Genomic DNA, 21,363 nt, shown 5'->3' on the forward strand with positions numbered 1-21,363 from the left:
GGGGAAGCTGCCATAGGACCCCCAACGCTGCTTCCAGCTTCTGGAGCCCTTGCCGTCCCATAAAGGTAAACTGCGCAAGCGGCAACCAGGCTGGGTATCCTCTTCTCTCCAAGCGTTTCCCGTAGGAACAGGAAACCAACTGTGGGAGCGAGGGGGACCGCCCCTTTTATCTCTCCATAGGGTTTCCTGTTCCTAGGGGCGGATCCCCTCTCTCAAGTGGGTGCTGTCGTGGCGAAGAGAAAAGATTTTAGTTAGGCGAGTAGTGACGACTGGCGAGAGAGACTGGAGTAGGTGTGAGGGAATGGGGTCAGTAGTGCATGCAGTAGGAGGAGAAGAGCCTGGAGACTTCTTCTGTGACAGGGTCAAATATGGAGAGTGAGCCAGAGATGTGGGGAGGGATAGGAGTCACAGCACTTGGTGGCTGGGAGCGGATTTACTGACCGCAATTTCTATTTTCTCTGTAAAGTAGGAGGCCAGGTCATTAGATGTCTGTGATAGGGGCCTGTGCTTTAGAACTGAGGAAGGAGTGAAAGGTGTCGAAGAGTTTTTTGGGTTGTTAGTGAGATGAGGGTGGCAAAGTAGGTCTGTTTGGCAAGGTGAAGGGCAGAGTTATAGGTCCTTAACAAATTTGTAGTGGATGAAGTTTTCTGGTGTGTGTTTTCCGTCATAGGCATATGTGATGTGAGCAAGGGCTGTTTTACTCTGTGCTTGGAGGTTCTTAGGGTGAGGGCCCTACTTTGTCCAAAGTGCTTCTGAGAGTGTCATTATAGTGATTTACAGCCAGATCAGGACAGGAAAAAGATTGGGGACAGGGATGACTGTAGGGAGTCTAAGTGTATACGGGTTAATGGCTTGTAGATTTCTGAACATGTGATAGGTAGAGTGTGCTGGGGTGGGCAAAAGATTTGGGAGCGTTAAGGAGAGAACTTATAATTCCAATATGCATGGATTCAAATCAACTTTGCTTGTGGGAAAAACCTTTAAGTGTTCCCTTAATTTTCCTGAGATATGTACTAATATCTGTGGATTAAACTTTGAGTACAGTGCAGAAAGTCAAGCTGTAAACCTCTTGGCGAGCTAAGCTCATAAGCCGAATGTACGGACTTCAACGCACACACTGGTCGCGTTGCGGTCCATACCCGAACTTCTACGGGTCCATTCATCCATAGTCCCAGAGATACTAAAGCGTATTCAGGTCTGGGGAACATAAGAGTCCGTGTCAATGCCTTCATCATCCACGACCCGCCTAGACAGCACAAGGCCTGACCTTGGTTCTGAGGATTTCAGTAAGTGTAGAGCTAGCCATCTGATGAGAGTCTGGGCCTCTCTAGACCATTACTGACAACCACCAAATCGCTCATGGTGGATACTGTTGGAGGCAGCATAATATAAGTGTGTGTGTGTGTGTGTGTGTGTGTGTGTGTGTGTGTGTGTGTGTGTGTGTGTGTGTGTGTGTATATATATATATATATATATACACACACACACAGACACACACACACATTTATATTATCCTGGAGGCGCTGGACTACCTGTACTCTCAGAACAATCAGTGAGGACGTATAAGGAGTCAGTTGCCTTTGTCCTCAATCTACAAATCCATTCCCTTTCTGGAGGTTGTCTTGCGGTTCCTCTCCAGAACGCAAGTTGTCACTTCCATTTGCATCAAAAAGTTTAAATTGGTTCACAATCGCTCATGTTTCCTAAATCGACAGATTACTCTCCCTGAAGTTTAATTAACTCGTGGGGTTATACTATAATATACAAGTGTTCCCTTGTTTTTAAATTTGCTCATTTTGGGTAGCCCCAATACTATTCTAATGGAGACGTATAGCGCAAAGAGCCTCACAAGTAATAAATACCAGGCATAACACATACTGTTAAGAATAAATCTGTATTTTTACAATTTGTACACTTTTTATTAACACACATACAAAAATTTTAAATAACTTTGGAAGCAGTAAGTTACACAATCTGCTTACATAGAAAAATGAAAATTCAACTGCATTGGCACAAAAATAATCCACATTCAAAAAGATTTTTTATTTTTTTTTTAATACGCAAACATAAATAAATCATAGGCACTATATCATATCCACACGTCTCTCAAGATCATGAAGTACAAAAAGCAAACCCAATTCCTGATTCAGAAAAGTAGAACAGGCAGGTCTTGTATCAAGAGTCTAGAAACAGAGGTACCAACTCCATGTATGTATGGTAGAAAGATGTATGTATATATGGTGGATGTATGTATGGTGGAAGGATGTATGTATGGTGGATTGGTGGAAGGATGTATGTATATATGATGGATGTATGTATAGTGGATTAGTGGAAGGATGTACGTATATATGGTGGATGGATGTATGGTGGATTGGTGGAAGGATGTATGGTGGATGGATGTATGGTGGATTGGTGGAAGTATGTATTGTGGATGGATGAATGTATGTATGATGGATGTATGTATGATGTATGGTGGATGGATGGTGGGAATGCATGTATGGTGGATGGATGTATGGGGATGAATGTCTGTCTGTATGTATGTATGTATGTATGTATGTATGTGTATGTATGTATGTATGTATGTATGTATGTATGTATGTATGTATGTATGATGGATGTATGCCAGCCTGGGGGAAAACCTACACAAAACTCAAAATAATGGGACAGTAATACCTCAACTACAGTACAATAAAGTGTTCCTCCACACGACATTCATGAATTGTAGGATTACGGAACATGAATTTAGTGACAAAGTCATAATATAGAACAAAAGGAAAATACATGAAAATGCTGTCAGAAATGTAGAAATGGAGTTTGGCTAGAAATATTCCACATTTTTAATTTGGAAATCTAAAAAGTAAAAGGTTTGCGATTCATCTCTGGTGCATTAATCCCAATGGGTCATAAAAAGTCTTCTTGTGTATGTATATGGCAGCTTCAGAGTCATTTTGCATAGAAAGTTTATAATAAATTAAAGACTGAACTTTTGCTCATTACAACTATTGTCCTAGCGGTTTATCAGCCTGTCGTGTACATTGTGTTACACTGCAGCACGTGGTTTCCCAAAGAAAAAGCTTTTATTTCCATTGTTCTACATAAAGCTAATGTAAAGTGATTGTAGCATGAACTAAATATTTTCTGTCATTGAAATTTTTTCTTTTTCTTTACTTGACTAAATGTATATTTTATAAATAAAAACAGATTTGATATAAAATGAAGGTAACATGAATGTCCAATCGTTAGACAAATTCTGTTAAAAATATATATTAAAAAAAATAAAAAAAATGCATGTGAATATCAAGTCATAAGAGTAGATAGGGCAGAACAAGAAGAGCACTCTGGGGCGATTTTTCCTATGTACAGTGCTTAAAAGTAGTATTCAACCCCCTGCAGATTTAGCAGGTTTAATAAGATGCAAATAAGTTAGAGCCTTCAAACTTCAAACAAGAGCAGGATTTATTAACAGATGCATAAATCTTACAAACCAAAAAGTTTTGTTGCTCAGTTAAATTTTTATAAATTTTAAACATAAAAGTGTGGGTCAATTATTCTTCAACCCCTAGGTTTAATATTTTGTGGAATAACCTTTGTTTGCAATTACAGCTAATAATCGTCTTTTATAAGACCTGATCAGGCCGGCACAGGTCTCTGGAGTTATCTTGGCCCACTCCTCCATGCAGATCTTCTCCAAGTTATCTAGGTTCTTTGGGTGTCTCATGTGGACTTTAATCTTGAGCTCCTTCCACAAGTTTTCAATTGGGTTAAGGTCAGGAGACTGACTAGGCCACTGCAACACCTTGATTTTTTGCCTCTTGAACCAGGCCTTGGTTTTCTTGGCTGTGTGCTTTGGGTCGTTGTCTTGTTGGAAGATGAAATGACGACCCATCTTAAGATCCTTGATGGAGGGGCGGAGGTTCTTGGCCAAAATCTCCAGGTAGGCCGTGCTATCCATCTTCCCATGGATGCGGACCAGATGGCCAGGCCCCTTGGCTGAGAAACAGCCCCACAGCATGATGCTGCCACCACCATGCTTGACTGTAGGGATGGTATTCTTGGGGTCGTATGCAGTGCCATCCAGTCTCCAAACGTCACGTGTGTGGTTGGCACCAAAGATCTCGATCTTGGTCTCATCAGACCAGAGAACCTTGAACCAGTCAGTCTCAGAGTCCTCCAAGTGATGAGCAAACTGTAGACGAGCCTTGACATGACGCTTTGAAAGTAAAGGTACCTTACGGGCTCGTTTGGAACGGAGACCATTGCGGTGGAGTACGTTACTTATGGTATTGACTGAGACCAATGTCCCCACTGCCATGAGATCTTCCCGGAGCTCCTTCCTTGTTGTCCTTGGGTTAGCCTTGACTCTTCGGACAAGCCTGGCCTCGGCACGGGAGGAAACTTTCAAAGGCTGTCCAGGCCGTGGAAGGCTAACAGTAGTTCCATAAGCCTTCCACTTCCGGATGATGCTCCCAACAGTGGAGACAGGTAGGCCCAACTCCTTGGAAAGGGTTTTGTACCCCTTGCCAGCCTTGTGACCCTCCACGATCTTGTCTCTGATGGCCTTGGAATGCTCCTTTGTCTTTCCCATGTTGACCATGTATGAGTGCTGTTCACAAGTTTGGGGAGGGTCTTAAATAGTCAGAAAAGGCTGGAAAAAGAGATAATTAATCCAAACATGTGAAGCTCATTGTTCTTTGTGCCTGAACTACTTCTTAATACTTTATGGGAACCAAACAGAATTCTGGTGGGTTGAGGGGTTGAATAATAAATGACCCTCTGAAAAAACTTTTCACAATTTAAAAAAAAAATAAACAAAGAAATAACATTCTTTTTTGCTGCAGTGCATTTCACACTTCTAGGCTGATCTACAGTCCAAATGTCACAATGCCAAGTTAATTCCAAATGTGTAAACCTGCTAAATCTGCAGGGGGTTGAATACTACTTGTAGGCACTGTAGTATAATCTGATACTATGTATGTAAATGTATGTCTTAGATTTACAGTAGAAATGGTTGAAGAAGCACTCCTCCTTATCCCAATATATTGCAGTCAGAATACTACTGTATACATAGCACTGTGTACTTGCAATTGCTCATTTAATTATTCTATTTTCTCTGCTTTATTTAGAAACAGGAAGTCTCGTCCCTGCATTTATCGTCATCCTTCTTCAACTCCTAACCCAGCTGCTCCCTACTCATCCATGCCAAGAACTTTTGCAGTGACTAATGACTCATACAGGGAAAATTGACCTCCTGTTTCTGCATAGAGCTTAGAAGGATTCAACTAGTCAGTTATTAATCACGTGATGTCATACAACAGAAGAATTAGGACATCACTTTATTAATAACGGACTAGCTAAATCCTTCTAAGCTCTATGCGGAAACAGGAGGTCAATTTTTCCTGTATGAGTCATTAGTCACTGCAAAACTCCCTGTCAGGGAGAGTAGGGAGCAGCTGGGTCAGGAGCTGAAGGGGGGGGGACATGATAAATCTAGGGACAAGAGAGACTTCATGTTTCAAATTAAAGCAGAGAAAAGAGAATAACTGGGTAGAAAGGCAAAATGAGCAATTGTAAGCACACAGTGCTATATAATATGAGGATTGCAATATATTAAGGGGATATAAACTTTGATGGGAGGAGGAGTGCTTCCACTGGGAATTCAGGATCAACGCTAATGATACTCCAACACCAAAAAACCTGCGCCTCATCATCCTAAGGCGAGTCATTATCCAGCACCCAAACGCTGCCTGGATGCATTAGCCACTTGTGTGCGTGTTTGGTAATACTTTGGTTATTGGTGGTTTTCTCTACATGGATTATAAAAACGTCCCTTTTCACGGTACATGGCCACTAGTAGGAAGGCATATACGGTAAGTTAAAGGGTTGGCCACTTTATCAGAATTTTCCAAGACGTGCAGGAAACATCATGCCTTGCTCAGACACGGCGTATTTCAGGCAATGGTCTGGGTGTTGGCCAATGTTCAATAATGTGCACATTAGCAACGGACATTAGCACATTAGCAATGGACGAAAATGGCGCATGCAATAGCGGGCACCACCCGCAATGCAGACAAGCACACAGACACTCATCTGTAAAGAAATGGTGGTATAAGATGTATTAATTATACCATATTTCTGCCAGTCAGTGAAGCAGGGGCTCAGACAGCAGTTTGTTCTCACTGTCAGAACCACCAGTGACTGTTCTGAAGAAGGGCATGAAGGAAATGCCTGAAACGTTGTCTGTGTAATGTATCCGAGGTGGAGGGAATGTAGAACATTTCTGAAATTACATGTTGAAGGTGTTGTCTCACTTTCCTTATTCTAGGAGACTAGTGGCGGGAGGTTGCTTGTGAGGCGAGCTCCACGCCAAAGAAGTTGTGCTATTGTCTAATGTAAGAGTACAAAGGAGAGACTGCAATTTACAGATGTGACTGCCCCAATTATGACAACGGACATCTTGGCCTGCCCAAAGTCACCCGCTCATATTGTTATTGGCCGATCGGCAATTACGGTATATTCTTATCTTGCTGATTACTAGAGGCTGCAGTCTGCAGAGCAATCCAGCGGCAAAATAACGGCTGATGTGTGAGCGAGACATTCACAACCCTAAGTAACTGTGCCCGTAAAGCAAGTAACAGTACCTGATACAGTCACTGCATGCCTATTACATAGGGAGTATACATCCACTTCTCCATTACATGATGTAGACGCAAACACTGTACCCAAAACCTACCTGGATATAATCTAAAATCAGCACTTTCAAAGCTTCACATCACATACAAGTCCATCCATGTCTCTTCTGATTGCCACAAGATATAGGACTTATATAGTGCACAGGCAAAGCTTAAAAAGCTGCCCTCCAGTGGAGGATATCGTTTTTTGGACAAATTTACTCCATCAGTATGAGTGGTGTATGGATTATCGGAAAATCTCAGTCTGAGAGAGTTATATCCAGTATACAGTAGTCTGGTATGTGTTCCCCGAGGGGTAAATGCTGTGTCTGGGGGATTGTGCTTTTACTAGATTGAGAATTATGTAGCATTAGAGCCTCAGAAGTACTTGGATATAATTTATTTACACAGATGATGCTAAAATAATGTACAAGAGGGAGCAGAGGATGCCTGGTACACGTAACCCAATACTGGGGCATCTGCAGCAGGAACCCCCTTTAAAATTAGGATTATTAATCTTAAAGTAACCATAAAAGTAAAGATGGCATTAAAGCACCGTCATTTCTTCATCAATTGTTCAAGTTAAAGAAACGCCACAAAACCATCACTTTTCCCCTATAGGTTATAAGTAGTGATGAGAAAATGTGCTCTGATAACTAACATGTTATCGGAGTATCTTGGCCGTGCTCGGATAATATGTTTGATTCACCGCGGCTGTTAGACAGCTGCAACAGATGCAGGGATTGTCTAACAGGTAGTCCCCGCATGCATATGCTGCTGTCTAACAAACAGGCAGTCCCTGCGTGTGCTGCTGTCCAACAAACAGGCAGTCCCTGCGTGTGCTGCTGTCCAACAAACAGGCAGTCCCTGCGTGTGCTGCTGTCCAACAAACAGGCAGTCCCCACATGTGCTGCTGTCCAACAAACAGGCAGTCCCCGCGTGTGCTGCTGTCCAACAAACAGGCAGTTCCCACATGTGCTGCTGTCCAACAAACAGGCAGTCCCCGCGTGTGCTGCTGTCCAACAAACAGGCAGTCCCCGCATGCATATGTTGCTGTCTAACAAACAGGCAGTCCCTGCGTGTGCTGCTGTCCAACAAACAGGCAGTCCCCGCATGCATATGTTGCTGTCTAACAAACAGGCAGTCCCTGCGTGTGCTGCTGTCCAACAAACAGGCAGTCCCCACATGTGCTGCTGTCCAACAAACAGGCAGTCCCCACATGTGCTGCTGTCCAACAAACAGGCAGTCCCCACATGTGCTGCTGTCCAACAAACAGGCAGTCCCCGCGTGTGCTGCTGTCCAACAAACAGGCAGTCCCCGCGTGCGCTGCTGCCCAACAAACAGGCAGTCCCCGCGTGCGCTGCTGTCTAACAGGCAGTTCCCACATGTGCTGCTGTCCAACAAACAGGCAGTCCCCGCGTGCGCTGCTGTCTAACAGGCAGTCCCCGCGTGTGCTGCTGTCCAACAAACAGGCAGTCCCCGCGTGTGCTGCTGTCCAACAAACAGGCAGTCCCCGCGTGTGCTGCTGTCCAACAAACAGGCAGTCCCCGCGTGCGCTGCTGTCCAACAAACAGGCAGTCCCCGCGTGCGCTGCTGTCTAACAGGCAGTCCCCGCGTGTGCTGCTGTCCAACAAACAGGCAGTCCCCGCGTGTGCTGCTGTCCAACAAACAGGCAGTCCCCGCGTGTGCTGCTGTCTAACAGGCAGTTCCCACATGTGCTGCTGTCCAACAAACAGGCAGTCCCCGCGTGCGCTGCTGTCTAACAGGCAGTCCCCGCGTGCGCTGCTGTCCAACAAACAGGCAGTCCCCGCATGCATATGCTGCTGTCTAACAAACAGGCAGTCCCTGCATGCATATGCTGCTGTCTAACAAACAGGCAGTCCCCACATGTGCTGCTGTCCAACAAACAGGCAGTCCCCGCATGTGCTGCTGTCTAACAAACAGGCAGTCCCCACATGTGCTGCTGTCCAACAAACAGGCAGTCCCCGCGTGTGCTGCTGTCCAACAAACAGGCAGTCCCCGCGTGTGCTGCTGTCCAACAAACAGGCAGTCCCCGCGTGTGCTGCTGTCCAACAAACAGGCAGTCCCCGCGTGTGCTGCTGTCCAACAAACAGGCAGTCCCCGCGTGTGCTGCTGTCCAACAAACAGGCAGTCCCCGCGTGTGCTGCTGTCCAACAAACAGGCAGTCCCCGCGTGTGCTGCTGTCCAACAAACAGGCAGTCCCCGCGTGTGCTGCTGTCCAACAAACAGGCAGTCCCCGCGTGTGCTGCTGTCCAACAAACAGGCAGTCCCCGCATATGCTGCTGTCCAACAAACAGGCAGTCCCCGCATGTGCTGCTGTCTAACAAACAGGCAGTCCCCACATGTGCTGCTGTCCAACAAACAGGCAGTCCCCGCGTGTGCTGCTGTCCAACAAACAGGCAGTCCCCGCGTGTGCTGCTGTCCAACAAACAGGCAGTCCCCACATGTGCTGCTGTCTAACAAACAGGCAGTCCCCACATGTGCTGCTGTCCAACAAACAGGCAGTCCCCGCGTGTGCTGCTGTCTAACAAACAGGCAGTCCCTGCATGTGCTGCTGTCTAACAGCCGCAAAACATGCAGGACTCGAACATATTATCGGAGCATGCCGAAGAATCTTGGACAACATGTTATCAGAGCATGTTCGCTCATCACTAGTTATAAGCCTAAGGACACATTGGTTTTTCCCTTTCCGCATGTTTTCGTCTGTTGGAGGATACCCTATGCTGCCATTTTGCGGTCATTGCTGCTGGTTGGAGAAGCCTGTAAGGAGCAGCTCTGCATGTAATGCTGCACATATAACGTCAGAGACAACTAGTGATCACTGGTGGTAGAGGTCAATGGGTGGCAACTGAAGACACGAAACAAGTGGATGAATAGGCTTTGTTTTTGAAGAACTGAACAAGAGAACTAAACTTATGTGGTTACTTATGGTGTCAGAAAGAACAGATGTACCGACACTTAGTAGAAGTGGTAACCTGTACTTACCAGTCTGGGAATGGACAGCGCATAAAATATGGGAGCAATACTGAGCGGAGGCAGGAAAAATGTACAAACTTAAATACGCCCAATTTGACATGCAAGTTATAATGGAGAATACGTGAAGCTTTCCAATATTCAACCCAACAAATACACAAAGGGAATGCAACAGTACAGCGCAAACAGCTATTGGCCCACTTGGCACACAGAGATCCTGACCGTGAAAGGAAAGTTCGGCTTGATATATTTTTTTGGAGCATTACACATCAATGTGTGTAACCTTGTCTTTTAGGAAACATGGACTACCGTTCTAGATCAGTACTTCCCACGTTAGTCCTGAGAAGTGTTTTTTTTTTAGAAGGACTTTGCCAGGATTAGTCCACCATGTAATGCAGGTTTGTCCAAAGTTCAACAAATGTACATAGTCAACTTTAGTCTAAACCACGACGTGGTCATCAGTGGAGACCAAGCAGATAGACATTGCCTTTTTGGCCAAGCTCATGACTCTGGGCAGTAAGACGTTGCCTACTGTATTCTTTCAGTCGGCAAGTTTTCCTGCTCCATAATCAGCCATAAGGAAATTATCTAACAAATAGATTTTTGGACATACTTTTCGTTTTAGACCTCTTAGTGGTCATTAATCGAGATACTGTGAAAACAGTAACTATAGCCAGAGCAAGACAAAATTATTGGGTGTGAAGTAAAATCCTTTCACCGTCAGGGGATCCTGTGATGAGTTAATGATTGTGAAAGACTCTACAGCCATTGTACAGGATACACGGCAAAAGAACAATGTCTACGTATAAAATTGTAAAATCAGTACTCAAAATATTCTGCCAGCCGACATACCTTCATAGGCAATTGCAGTGTTAGTGCTTGATGCTTAATAAACTCTTAATATATTTTATCTATATATAAAAAGAAATCTTTTGAGCAGTTCTTTGGCATTAACCTCAGCTTGTAAACTAAAAAAAAATATGCCATTGCCAGATGTTATTCCTATACCTCTGCTTACTAAAGAAGCCAAATGGGATTGCAGTGCATTTAGGTTCTTAAGGGCTACGTCTGTAGAAAGTTAAAATCAGATGATGGGTGATGTCATGATAGAGATTGTATGACTAAGTATCTGATGGTCAACATCAATAAAGTGCTCTTCTTTGTAACCTCTGCTGCTTGTGCTAGATACGGACAGAGGAGCCTGGGATCAGGTAGGTCAATCCCAAAATGTCCCATGAGGGCGGTTTGCTCCGCAGTCAGTGTGGATGACGTGTCCATCGAGCAGTGAAGCTTAAGGATTTTGTGGATCAGTAGCAGCCTTCTTTCCAACTATCATCTTTCATGGTGCCATACGTTTTAGGAGCTGGCAACGATCTGCATAGAAAACAAAACAAAAAAAGTAGTGATTGTATGTAGCAGGTTGTATAATGTTGAAGGACAGGTAAATGTGTTTCATCACACACCCAGCTAGAAAAACCAAACAATAACTAGCAGATGACCCGCCAGTCTACACGTTTCCACTTCCAGTAGACAAGGTCACGTGCCTGCTGCAGTGGTGAAGTTTCATCTGAGCCAAAAGAGAACTAGGAGACTTTCAGCTCAGACATTGGTTGCAGTCATGTGATGTCCTACCACAAAACAATTGAGACCGGCAGGGGTCACAGGAAGTGGTGTGGAGGAATGGTGGGGTCACGTTGACAAGAAACTTTTTTTGTCCTTTAAAGTCCTAAAGGTAAGCTCAGCTTTTAGTCATTTTCTTCTGCAGTGAGGAAAGTAATAACTACGATTAAAAGCAACGAAGTATATTAGATAGAACAAAATTGGTATTTTCTCGGCTTTACAAGTACAGGTGTCATTCCAAGTGCTGGGAATGATGGAGGCCACATGAGTGCACCTCACATTTGTGTCAGAAGCAGGGACAGCACATCAATGAGATCGGACACCAAAGCTTAAAGGTTAAGCGGTAATCTTACTGTCGAACTGATGGCCATCTTGGAGAAACCCTGTCAGGCTCTTTGTAAGTCAATGTGCATGTTGGATCTGGCACAGGGTAGTGTCCATTATCAATGGGAAGCCACAACATAGATGTAAAGAGTCTAAAGGCTGTATACACAGACTAATTTAGTCCGAACCAGCAGATATCATTGGGATGATCCCATCTCCCACAACAGAGGCTGTCAGGAACTCCCCTTTCACATTAGATTGTGAAATGGTTTGGCAAACTACTCTGATGTGTATGAGGTCCTTAAGAAAAAAAACAAACAAAACATCGCCTCTACAGTCATCGCCAAAAGTTTAAGACTAAATGTAAATTTTGGGTTTCATGAAGTTCGTTGTTTCAGTATTTTCTTTAGATCTCTGTTAGTCAGAGGTTTCTATGGTTGCTAAAGTACAATGATCAGCATTTCATACGCTTCTAAACTTATACTGACAAATGCATCAAGTTTATGCAAAAACTTAATATTTACAGTGTTGACCCTTATTCAGCATGCCAGGTCAAGCCTTGAGAAATATCAGCTTCTGGGCCAAATCCTGTCTGATGACAACCCTGTCTTGTCTAATTCATGTTTGGCGTTTATCATTGTTTTTTTGCGTTTTTTTTGTCCACCCGCTGTTTGAGGATTGACTACAGGTTCTCAATGGGATGGTGTTCTAGGAAGTCTCCTGGCGATTTACCTAAAATGTCAATGTTCTGTCCACCAAGCTACTTTTTTATTGCTTTTGCCTTGTGACGTAATGCTCCACCATGCTGGAGACCGTATTGTTCATCATCAAATTGCTCTGGGGTCATTGAGAGAAGTTGCTCTTGGAGGATGTTTAGATATTCTTTATTCATTGGCAGTGTTCTTAGTCAAAATTGTGAGAGTCCACTACCTTGGGTGGAAAAACCTTCATACGTGACTGGTTTAAGATTGTTTTATTGTTGGCATGACACAAATGGTAGCACTCACCTTTTCTTCTCTGGAAAACTATTCTTGCAGATGTGCCAAACAGTCTGAAGGTGGCTTCATCAGAGATAGGAACTTTACCCCAGCCCAGCCCAATCCCTGTAATTCCTGCAGGTCAGTCTGCCCTTTCTTGGATAGAAGTGGCTTCTTTCCTATCCTTCAAACCAGGACAGCCTCCAAAAGTCTTTGCCTCACTATGTGTACAGATATACGGACAATTGACTGCTGCCATTCCTGAGAAATCTCTGCACTGGTGTTGAAATGATCCCGTGGTTGAATCCTATTTAAAAAAAAAAAAAAAATAGCCCTGGCACATGCTGGACTTTCTATAAAGAAGTCTTCAGGATGCTCAAGAAACGGAACTTCTCTCTATTACGTTCCTGATGATCCGATAAATGGAAGATTCCAGGGCAATCTTACAACTTGCAATGTCCTTGCTGGTAAAGCCCCTTTGATGCAAAGCAATAATGGCTGCTTGTGTTTTCCTTGGAGAGAACCATGGTTAACAGAAGTAGACAACGATTTCAAGCATAAGCCTTGTTTTAATAAAATCTTTCTGCTCTTATAATTACATGAGCATCACACAGTGATATCCATGTCCTTGCTAACACTTTCTCCTGAGCTAACAAGATCACAGAAATGATGTCAGCAGGTAATTTTGAGGGAGAATTGAATTGACTTGTTACTTTTCCCCAAACATCTGCAATTCGTCTCATCACTCATCATAATCTAGAGTAAATGAAAAATTGCCACTATAAAAACTAAAACGAGCAAACTTCATGAAAAATAAAATTTGTGCCAGTCTCAAAACTTTTAGCCACGACTGTAGATTTAACAAAAAGTGTCAGTATTTTATTTAAGCAATAATGTAAGAGTATATTTACAATAGAATAAGAAGCAGCATGATCATAAAATGTCTTTTTCCTTTACATCATCCCAGACAGCACCATGGAGGTCGTCCTTCCTTGACCTATAGCGGGACAGGATCACAGAGCGGGTAAAAGGCCCCTCCACCCTCCAGTGTTTTTCCTGTCCCTACAGGGGACAGTTGTATGAGAGGTTGCTCCTAGAGTGAAGATAGCCTGTGGAGTAGATAATCTGCCTCTGTGATGGGAAGAAACCTACTTTCCGCTAGCTATAAAGTATGGTTCCTCCCACCATGGCAGTCTGGGTGTTTAAATATCACTGAGAAGATTGCCTTTTAAGATACTGTATATATAGATAAATAAGTTGACACACATATAATGTCTGGACTAATGACTTATATAGAGGCAGTTTCAAATAATCTCTTGGGGCAAAGGATTTTTGCCACCACAACCACCATTTACTTTCATTGATTCCAGAGTCCGGACTGCCTGTGTCTAACATCAGTAAAACAGGAGTGATGATCCACATTTCCCTTTCAGCGCTTCTAATGAGAAGCCAGGCGTTGGTAATGGCAGGAGATACTACCTGCCAGATGGTGTATTCCTTAGTTTTAATAATATCCAACCCTTACTGGAGGTTTAGACATCTAAGGATTCGGAATAGACGCCATCTCCTGGATGAGTAATGTGCGTACATCCCAATGCTCTGCCATTATCCACATACTAACTGTTATTGGTTTGATCTTCCCACAGTCCAGGGCCTCTGTCCTGCAGGTCTCCTTGTAGTACAGTAAGCTGGTCTGTAACCAAGGCTTAACCTGAGCCCAGGAGGTCCGATGAAGGAACAGTCCTGGGTTATAAGCACATGCAGAAGATTATTGGTCGGTACAGTCCTCATTGTGTGGTGGCTGGGGCTATCACCATACTTTTGCTGGGCAATAAGTCTTTTTAAACCTATTCTGTGGCTGCGGTGTTTACAAGTATCTATCACAATAACTGTAATTCACTGTGGTTCATTATTGGTATTGGGGTACAACGGGTGTGTTTCACTCTCTGTTTCTGCTCCGTACCTGGTTTACCACATTCACACTGGAATTGGCCATTATAGACATATATCAGACACTCACTACGGTGATTATCTTTTGTGGATCTCTTTAGATATCTATATTTCTTTGATCTTTCAGATCATTTTTATATCTAGCCAGGTTCTTGCCTGGGACTTTGGTCCTTGGGCTTCTGTACCCACCCTGGGACCTTTGCTCTGGTATTCTCCGTGGTGCTGTCCGGAGGGACGTAATGAAAAAAGGGAATTAGACCTACCGGTAATTCTGTTTCCTGGTAGTCCCTCAGGACAGCACCCTTATGTTTGTCTTTAGGCTTACACAAGTTTGAGCTTCTGGCAGATTATTCATCCATCAAGTCACCATGGCCCAAGATTGAGATGGAGCCATTAAGGGTCTTAGGGTACTGTCACACAGTGCAATTTTGATCGCTACGACGGCACGATCCGTGACGTCGCAGCGTCGTATGATTATCGCTCCAGCGTCGTAGACTGCGGTCACACGTTGCAATCACGGCGCTGGAGCGATGCCGAAGTCCCCGGGTAAACATCGGGTTACTAAGCGCAGGGCCGCGCTTAGTAACCCGATGTTTACCCTGGTTACCAGCGTAAACGTAAAAAAAACAAACAGTACATACTTACATTCCGGTGTCTGTCCCCCGGCGTCTCAGCTTCTCTCCACTGTGTAAGCACCATAGCCGGAAAGCAGAGCGGTGATGTCACCGCGTCACCGCTGTGCTCGCTTTCCGGCCGGCAGGCGCTCACAGTGCAGAGAAGCTGAGACGCCGGAGGACGGACACCGGAATGTGAGTATGTACTGTTTGTTTTTTTTACGTTTACGCTGGTAACCAGGGTAAACATCGGGTTACTAAGCGCGGCCCTGCGCTTAGTTACCCGATGTTTACCCTGGTTACAAGCGAACACATCGCTGGATCGCTGTCACACACAACGATCCAGCGATGTCAGCGGGTGATCAAGCGACGAAAGAAAGTTCCAAACGATCTGCTACGACGTACGATTCTCAGCAGGGTCCCTGATCGCTGCTGCGTGTCAGACACTGCGATATCGTAACGATATCGCTAGAACGTCACGAATCGTACCGTCGTAGCGATCAAAATTGCACTGTGTGACAGTACCCTTACATACGCGTTTGTAAGAGCACGTTTAGACCATTTCCATCCATCCTTCTACTTTGAGGGAGGAGGTGGAGGGGCGCCTTTTAGCCTCTGTGATCCTGTCCCGCTATAGGTCAAGGAACGACGACCTCCATGGTGCTGTCCTGAGGGACTACCTGGAAACAGAATTACCGGTAGGTCCAATTCCCTTTTTTAGCACTCTCTTGAGTAACCATCAAGGAAAATCACCTTTGTATTTTTAGATCAATATATCATTGATAAAAAAAATAAACAAATTGATAAATATAATAATAAAAAAACAGTTAAATTCATGTACTATGTGATATGCAAATTATATGCCAATATACCTTTTTATACTGAACCCAGCATTCCTAGCACATGTACATCATTACCTGGCCTGATAGTTGATCTCTCTCCCCTGAGCTCGCTGCTTAGAGGGGCGAGAAAACTGAGTGCAGCGTACTACAATGCCTGCGCAGCTGTGGGGGACATAGTTTTCTTTCTCTAGAAGTCTTTACTCTACCTGTTCGACCCGCTCCTCCAAGTATGAGAACACGATATTTAGAGCGGGGAGACAGTAAGGCAGAGGGAAAGGTCTGCCAGACACACACCGATAATGTAAAGGTAACTCCCCCATCCGTGCTGATATTAGTCATTACACACTATGTCTGCCGGAAACGGTGAGCTCTTCAGCAGAATCATAGCAGGAAGCATGGTGCAGTAAAGGCCCCGTCTCACTAAGCGATTTACCAACGATCACGACCAGCGATATGACCTGGCCGTGATCGTTGGTAAGTCGCTGTGTGGTCGCTGGGGAGCTGTCACACACACCGCTCTCCCCAGCGACCAACGATCAGGGGAACGACTTCGGCATCGTTGAAACTGTCTTCAGCGATGCCGAAGTCCCCCTGCAGCACCCGGGTAACCAGGGTAAACATCGGGTTACTAAGCGCAGGGCCGCGCTTAGTAACCCGATGTTTACCCTGGTTACCAAAAAAAACAAACAGTACATACTCGCCTTTCGGTGTCCAGGTCCCTTGCCGTCTGCTTCCTGCTCTGACTGAGCCGCCGTACACTGAGAGCAGAGCGCAGCGGTGACGTCACTGCTGTGCTCTCACTTCTCACTGTACGGCCGGGAGTCAGTGAGAGCAGGAAGCAGACGGCAAGGGACCTGACGGACACCGAAAGGCGAGTATGTACTGTTTGTTTTTTTTGGTAACCAGGGTAAACATCGGGTTACTAAGCGCGGCCCTGCGCTTAGTAACCCGATGTTTACCCTGGTTACCAGTGAAGACATCGCTGGATCGGTGTCACACACACCGATTCAGCGATGTCAGCGGGGCCTCAACGACCAAAAAAAGGTCCAGGCCATTCTGACACGACCAGCGATCTCGCAGCAGGGGCCTGATCGCTGGTACGTGTCACACATAGCGAGATCGCTATGGAGGTCGCTGTTGCGTCACAAAACTTGTGACTCAGCAGCGATCTCGCTAGCGATCTCGCTATGTGAGACGGGGCCTTAAGGCCTCAGCGCACGTCCTGTGCCTGTGCATGCGCCATAGCGGTGTGTAGTGCAGAGTAATGATCAATTAGAAGCCCTGCCATCCACAACATGGCAGCTACTTTTAGTAAATTTTAGCCATATATAAGGTTTAGATACATACATATAAGGTTTTGTATAGTATTTATTTAGATAAAAAAAACAAAAACAACAACTTATGTGTGTTTATCTTTAGTATGTAATTTTCGGGGATAAGACCTCTATAAGGAGAAGAAAAGAATAATACTAAAGCAGAACACATAGTACCACTAATCATCAAATTGGCAACAACACCTAGACAAACAGTCTTGAGCTGCCCAATATATTAGGGACACTCCATAATGCAATAAGAACCCACAAAAGAGAACTGGAGCAATAGCCCGATAAAAGTATCACAATTTATTACTTCAAAATACATAAAATATTGAAAGAAAATTATGTACAATACAAAATATTGTGGTACCGTATTAGCCAGAAAAATCGATGTAAATACTTATGTCTCAAAAAAATGAGAAAAGTATTCAAGGAGTGAAGCCTTTATTGGCTAACCAGAGAAATTATATTTGCAAGCTTTCAGGGCTCAGAAGGCCCCTTCATCAGGCGGATATTACACAAGTGAATTACTGAGAAGAGAGGGCAACGTTTAAATCGGAATTACACAAGGAAATGAGGTGATGCTTGCTAGAGACAGGTCAAGGAAATCAAATTAAATTGTTATATATGCAGATGAGGTGGAAGTGTTCTATTAGAGATCTGGAGACCTTCTTGTGGAGGTGTGAACGGTGTCCATGTAATGAGTCATGAATCCAGGTGTCAAATGGAGTCCTATTGTTAGAGATTGAGACATATTTATAAATTTGAGCTCCCAGATTTTTCTGTCACTATTAAAATGACCTTTCAATATTAGGACTTTTAGATCTGCCACACAGTGTCCAGGTGTAGAGAAGCGAATTCCTACAGGCGTGTCCAGCTCATTATTTTATCGTATGTCTATGCAGATTCATCCTTGTTTGTAGTTTTTGTTTTGTTTCCCCGATGTATGTCCCTGTATCACATCATGGACTCCTTTTCATGGATATCCTCCAATGTGGTATACGTGATACAATGTACAATGTGCAATGCAGGGACATACATCGGGGAAACAAAACAAACTACAAACAAGGATGAATCTGCATAGACACACAATAAAATAATGAGCTGGACACGCCTGTAGGAATACACCAAATTGTGATACTTTTATCGGACTATTGCTCCAGTTTTCTTTTGCTGGTTCTTATGTCTCTATGAGGAGAAGGTGTATTAGTAGAGCAGAAGTTCTTTATATACGTGACCTACCTTCGGACAGGTTGTGCAAGTTTGCTGCGAGGCACTGGTATACTACCACCTGTTGGTGTGCTCGGTCTGGGCAAACCACTCTTCATTGGCGTGCTAGCTCGAGCCACCGGACTTGCAGAGCCAGACTGTGGGCTGGACGGTGGGCCCGATGCAGGCGGATTCTGGGCAGCAGCTTCTTGTGTGAGGCCAGGGTTAGATAAAGCCTTTATTGGCTGCCGTAGAGCTAAAGGAGATGGCGCTGCAGGTGAACGGAACTTGCACGGGACTTGAGGGAGAAATTAAATAGAAAAAAAAGTTGTGACAGTTAATAAAATGCTCAAGAATGTTATGATCATGTTAAGAAAACCTAGTCATTCCCATCCAGGGCAGCGGGTGGGTCAGCACGTCAATCCATGGCAGCAAGTGGGGAGAAGCCACCAGGGACGGCCTGTCTTAACTAGTCTCCAGCCAAGCTCACGAGGGCGTTGGAAAATATGCCGGGCAGCAACTATGCAGCTTCTGATTCATGCTTTCTGTGGTTTGAAGACAAATTAAAGGGAGTCTGTCAGCAGGTTTTGGCTATTAAATCTGAGAGCAGCATAATATTGTACAGGAGACCCCAATTCCAGGGATGTGCCACTTATTAGGCTGTGTGTTGTCGTATCAATACAAAACAGTGTTTTCTCAGCAGGGGATGAACACTGCTGGACTACAGCTCACACGACCAGCAGTCAAGCTAATCTGTACAACCCCGCCCACAGCACTGATTGGCAGCTTGCTCACATAGCAGTGTACACAGGAAGCTGCCAATCAGGGGTGTGGGCGGGGTTATACAAGGAGCAGAAGTCTTAGCTCTGCTTCATCTACAGCCGACAGAACCGGGATTCTCTGAAAACTATACCAAGCAGCCAAGTGAGTGATTTATCAGTGGAATCAGGCTCTCTTGCCCTATGTTATGCTGCTCTCATAATTTATAGCAAAAACCTGCAGACAGGTTCCCCTTAAGGTACCTTCACACTAAGCGACGCTGCAGCGATACAGACAACAATGCCGATCGCTGCAGCGTCGCTGTTTAGTCGTTGTGTGGTCGCTGGAGAGCTGTCACACAGACGGCTCTCCAGCGACCAACGATGCCGAAGTCCCCGGGTAACCAGGGTAAACATCGGGTTACAAAGCGCAGGGCCGCGCTTAGTAACCCGATGTTTACCCTGGTTACCAGCGTAAATGTAAAAAAAAAACAACACATACTCACATTCCGGTGCCCGGCGTCCGCTTCCCTGCACTCCTCCTGCATCCTGTGTCAGCGCCGAACATCTCCGGCATCTCCCACAGAGCAGAGCGGTGACGTCACCGCTCTGCTTTACGGCCGGCACTTACACAGGATGCAGGAGGAGTGCAGGGAAGCGGACGCCGGGCACCGGAATGTGAGTACCGTATGTGGTTTTTTTTTTTTTTACGTTTACGCTGGTAACCAGGGTAAACATCGGGTTACTAAGCGCGGCCCTACGCTTAGTAACCCGATGTTTACCCTGGTTACCAGTGAAGACATCGCTGGATCGGTGTCACACACACCGATTCAGCGATGTCAGCGGGAGATCCAGCGACGAAATAAAGTTCTGGACTTTCTTCTCCGACCAACGATGTCACAGCAGGATCCTGATCGCTGCTGCGTGTCAAACACAACGATATCGCTATCCAGGACGCTGCAACGTCACGGATCGCTAGCGATATCGTTTAGTGTGAAGGTACCTTTAGTGAAGGGCAGAAGAAGTGGCTCATAAAGACGCACATTTCTCTGAGAAGATCTATTACCAAAGTTCCACAGATCCATTTCCTGGATTTATGCAAAGTTTGCTGAAATGACAGTGCCATTTAAAGTGATCCTGACATTAGGATCGACACAAAGAACGATTTATTGGGAATTAACTGCTTAGGGTCTGCTCATAAGAAAAGCCACAATGAAAAAAAAATACATGATGGACTCTGACTTCTGCATAAACAGAGCCTCAGCCTTGCAATTGCTTACCTTGTACTCCACATAATATTTCCATTTAATTTAATTAAGTCACTTATATAGTAAAACTACAAACTCCATGCACATGTTGTCCATGGTGGGAATGAACCCAGGACCCCCAGTGCTAACCACTGAGCCACCGTGCTGTCCTTGTAACTATCTCACATCTAACTTGGCCACTAGATAAATTGCATAACTAGTAATTCAGAACAAACCAGGAGAATTTAGTTATTTCAGCTCAAATGATCATAGAAAGCGCAAAATCCCTAGTGGCTGACCAGCAATGTTACCGTATATCTCCAGTGATCTTCGGTACTGACAAGTTTATGTCCAATAACAGAAGAACTGCATTGAAAAAACTTGAATACGCACATGGGGACAATCAAAAGTCTCAAAAATCAATAAATTCAAAAGCATGATCCTGTGACTACACTAATAAATGGACACCCACCATGGTGAGCCCCGGCCCTCACGCTCCTCCATCAGGCCAGGCTACAATACAGAGGTGTAAAAGTAGAAGTAGAAAAAGGGACCGCGGTGGATAAACTACAAATAGCCATTGAAGTGCCGGGCTTGGGGCCTACAGATCGTTTTCGGTGTGTATACGATAGGTCATTTTTGCTACTTTGTGCCATAACCTTGCAGGCGGTACAAGCCCTAGATAATAGTTTTAGGCCATCTACATTGCGGTACTAAGTGGCGGTGGCTGAACATTACCTCCTTTAGGGGCTACAATGCCCCGTTTGGCTTTCTGGGATGTACGTGGCATACTTAACTGCCTTTTTGGTGCTGTTGAAACACAATGAAATATTCAATTAATCTA

The 21,363-nt window shown here is 44.6% G+C and overlaps 1 protein-coding gene across 3 annotated transcripts in view; it reads right to left on the reverse strand.

Annotated features, from left to right (window-relative positions):
• Nucleotides 1–10,008: 10,008 nt before the first annotated feature.
• The window catches only part of SLAIN2 (SLAIN motif family member 2), a 52,163-nt gene continuing 40,808 nt past the window's right edge, over nucleotides 10,009–21,363 (reverse strand). For 2 of the 3 annotated variants that reach the window (XM_077279804.1, XM_077279803.1), the window contains 2 exons: nucleotides 18,548–18,812; nucleotides 10,009–11,036 (listed from right to left, as the gene is read on the reverse strand). In XM_077279804.1, the coding sequence (XP_077135919.1) occupies nucleotides 10,970–11,036; nucleotides 18,548–18,812 (332 nt within the window). In that variant the 3' untranslated portion in view covers nucleotides 10,009–10,969. Of the gene's footprint in view, nucleotides 11,037–18,547; nucleotides 18,813–21,257; nucleotides 21,330–21,363 lie in introns of all 3 variants that reach the window. The other variant, XM_077279805.1, reaches the window with a different exon arrangement.

This window comes from Ranitomeya variabilis, chromosome 1 (assembly GCF_051348905.1).
Source record: "Ranitomeya variabilis isolate aRanVar5 chromosome 1, aRanVar5.hap1, whole genome shotgun sequence".
In the NCBI taxonomy this organism is placed as follows: Eukaryota; Metazoa; Chordata; class Amphibia; order Anura; family Dendrobatidae; genus Ranitomeya; species Ranitomeya variabilis.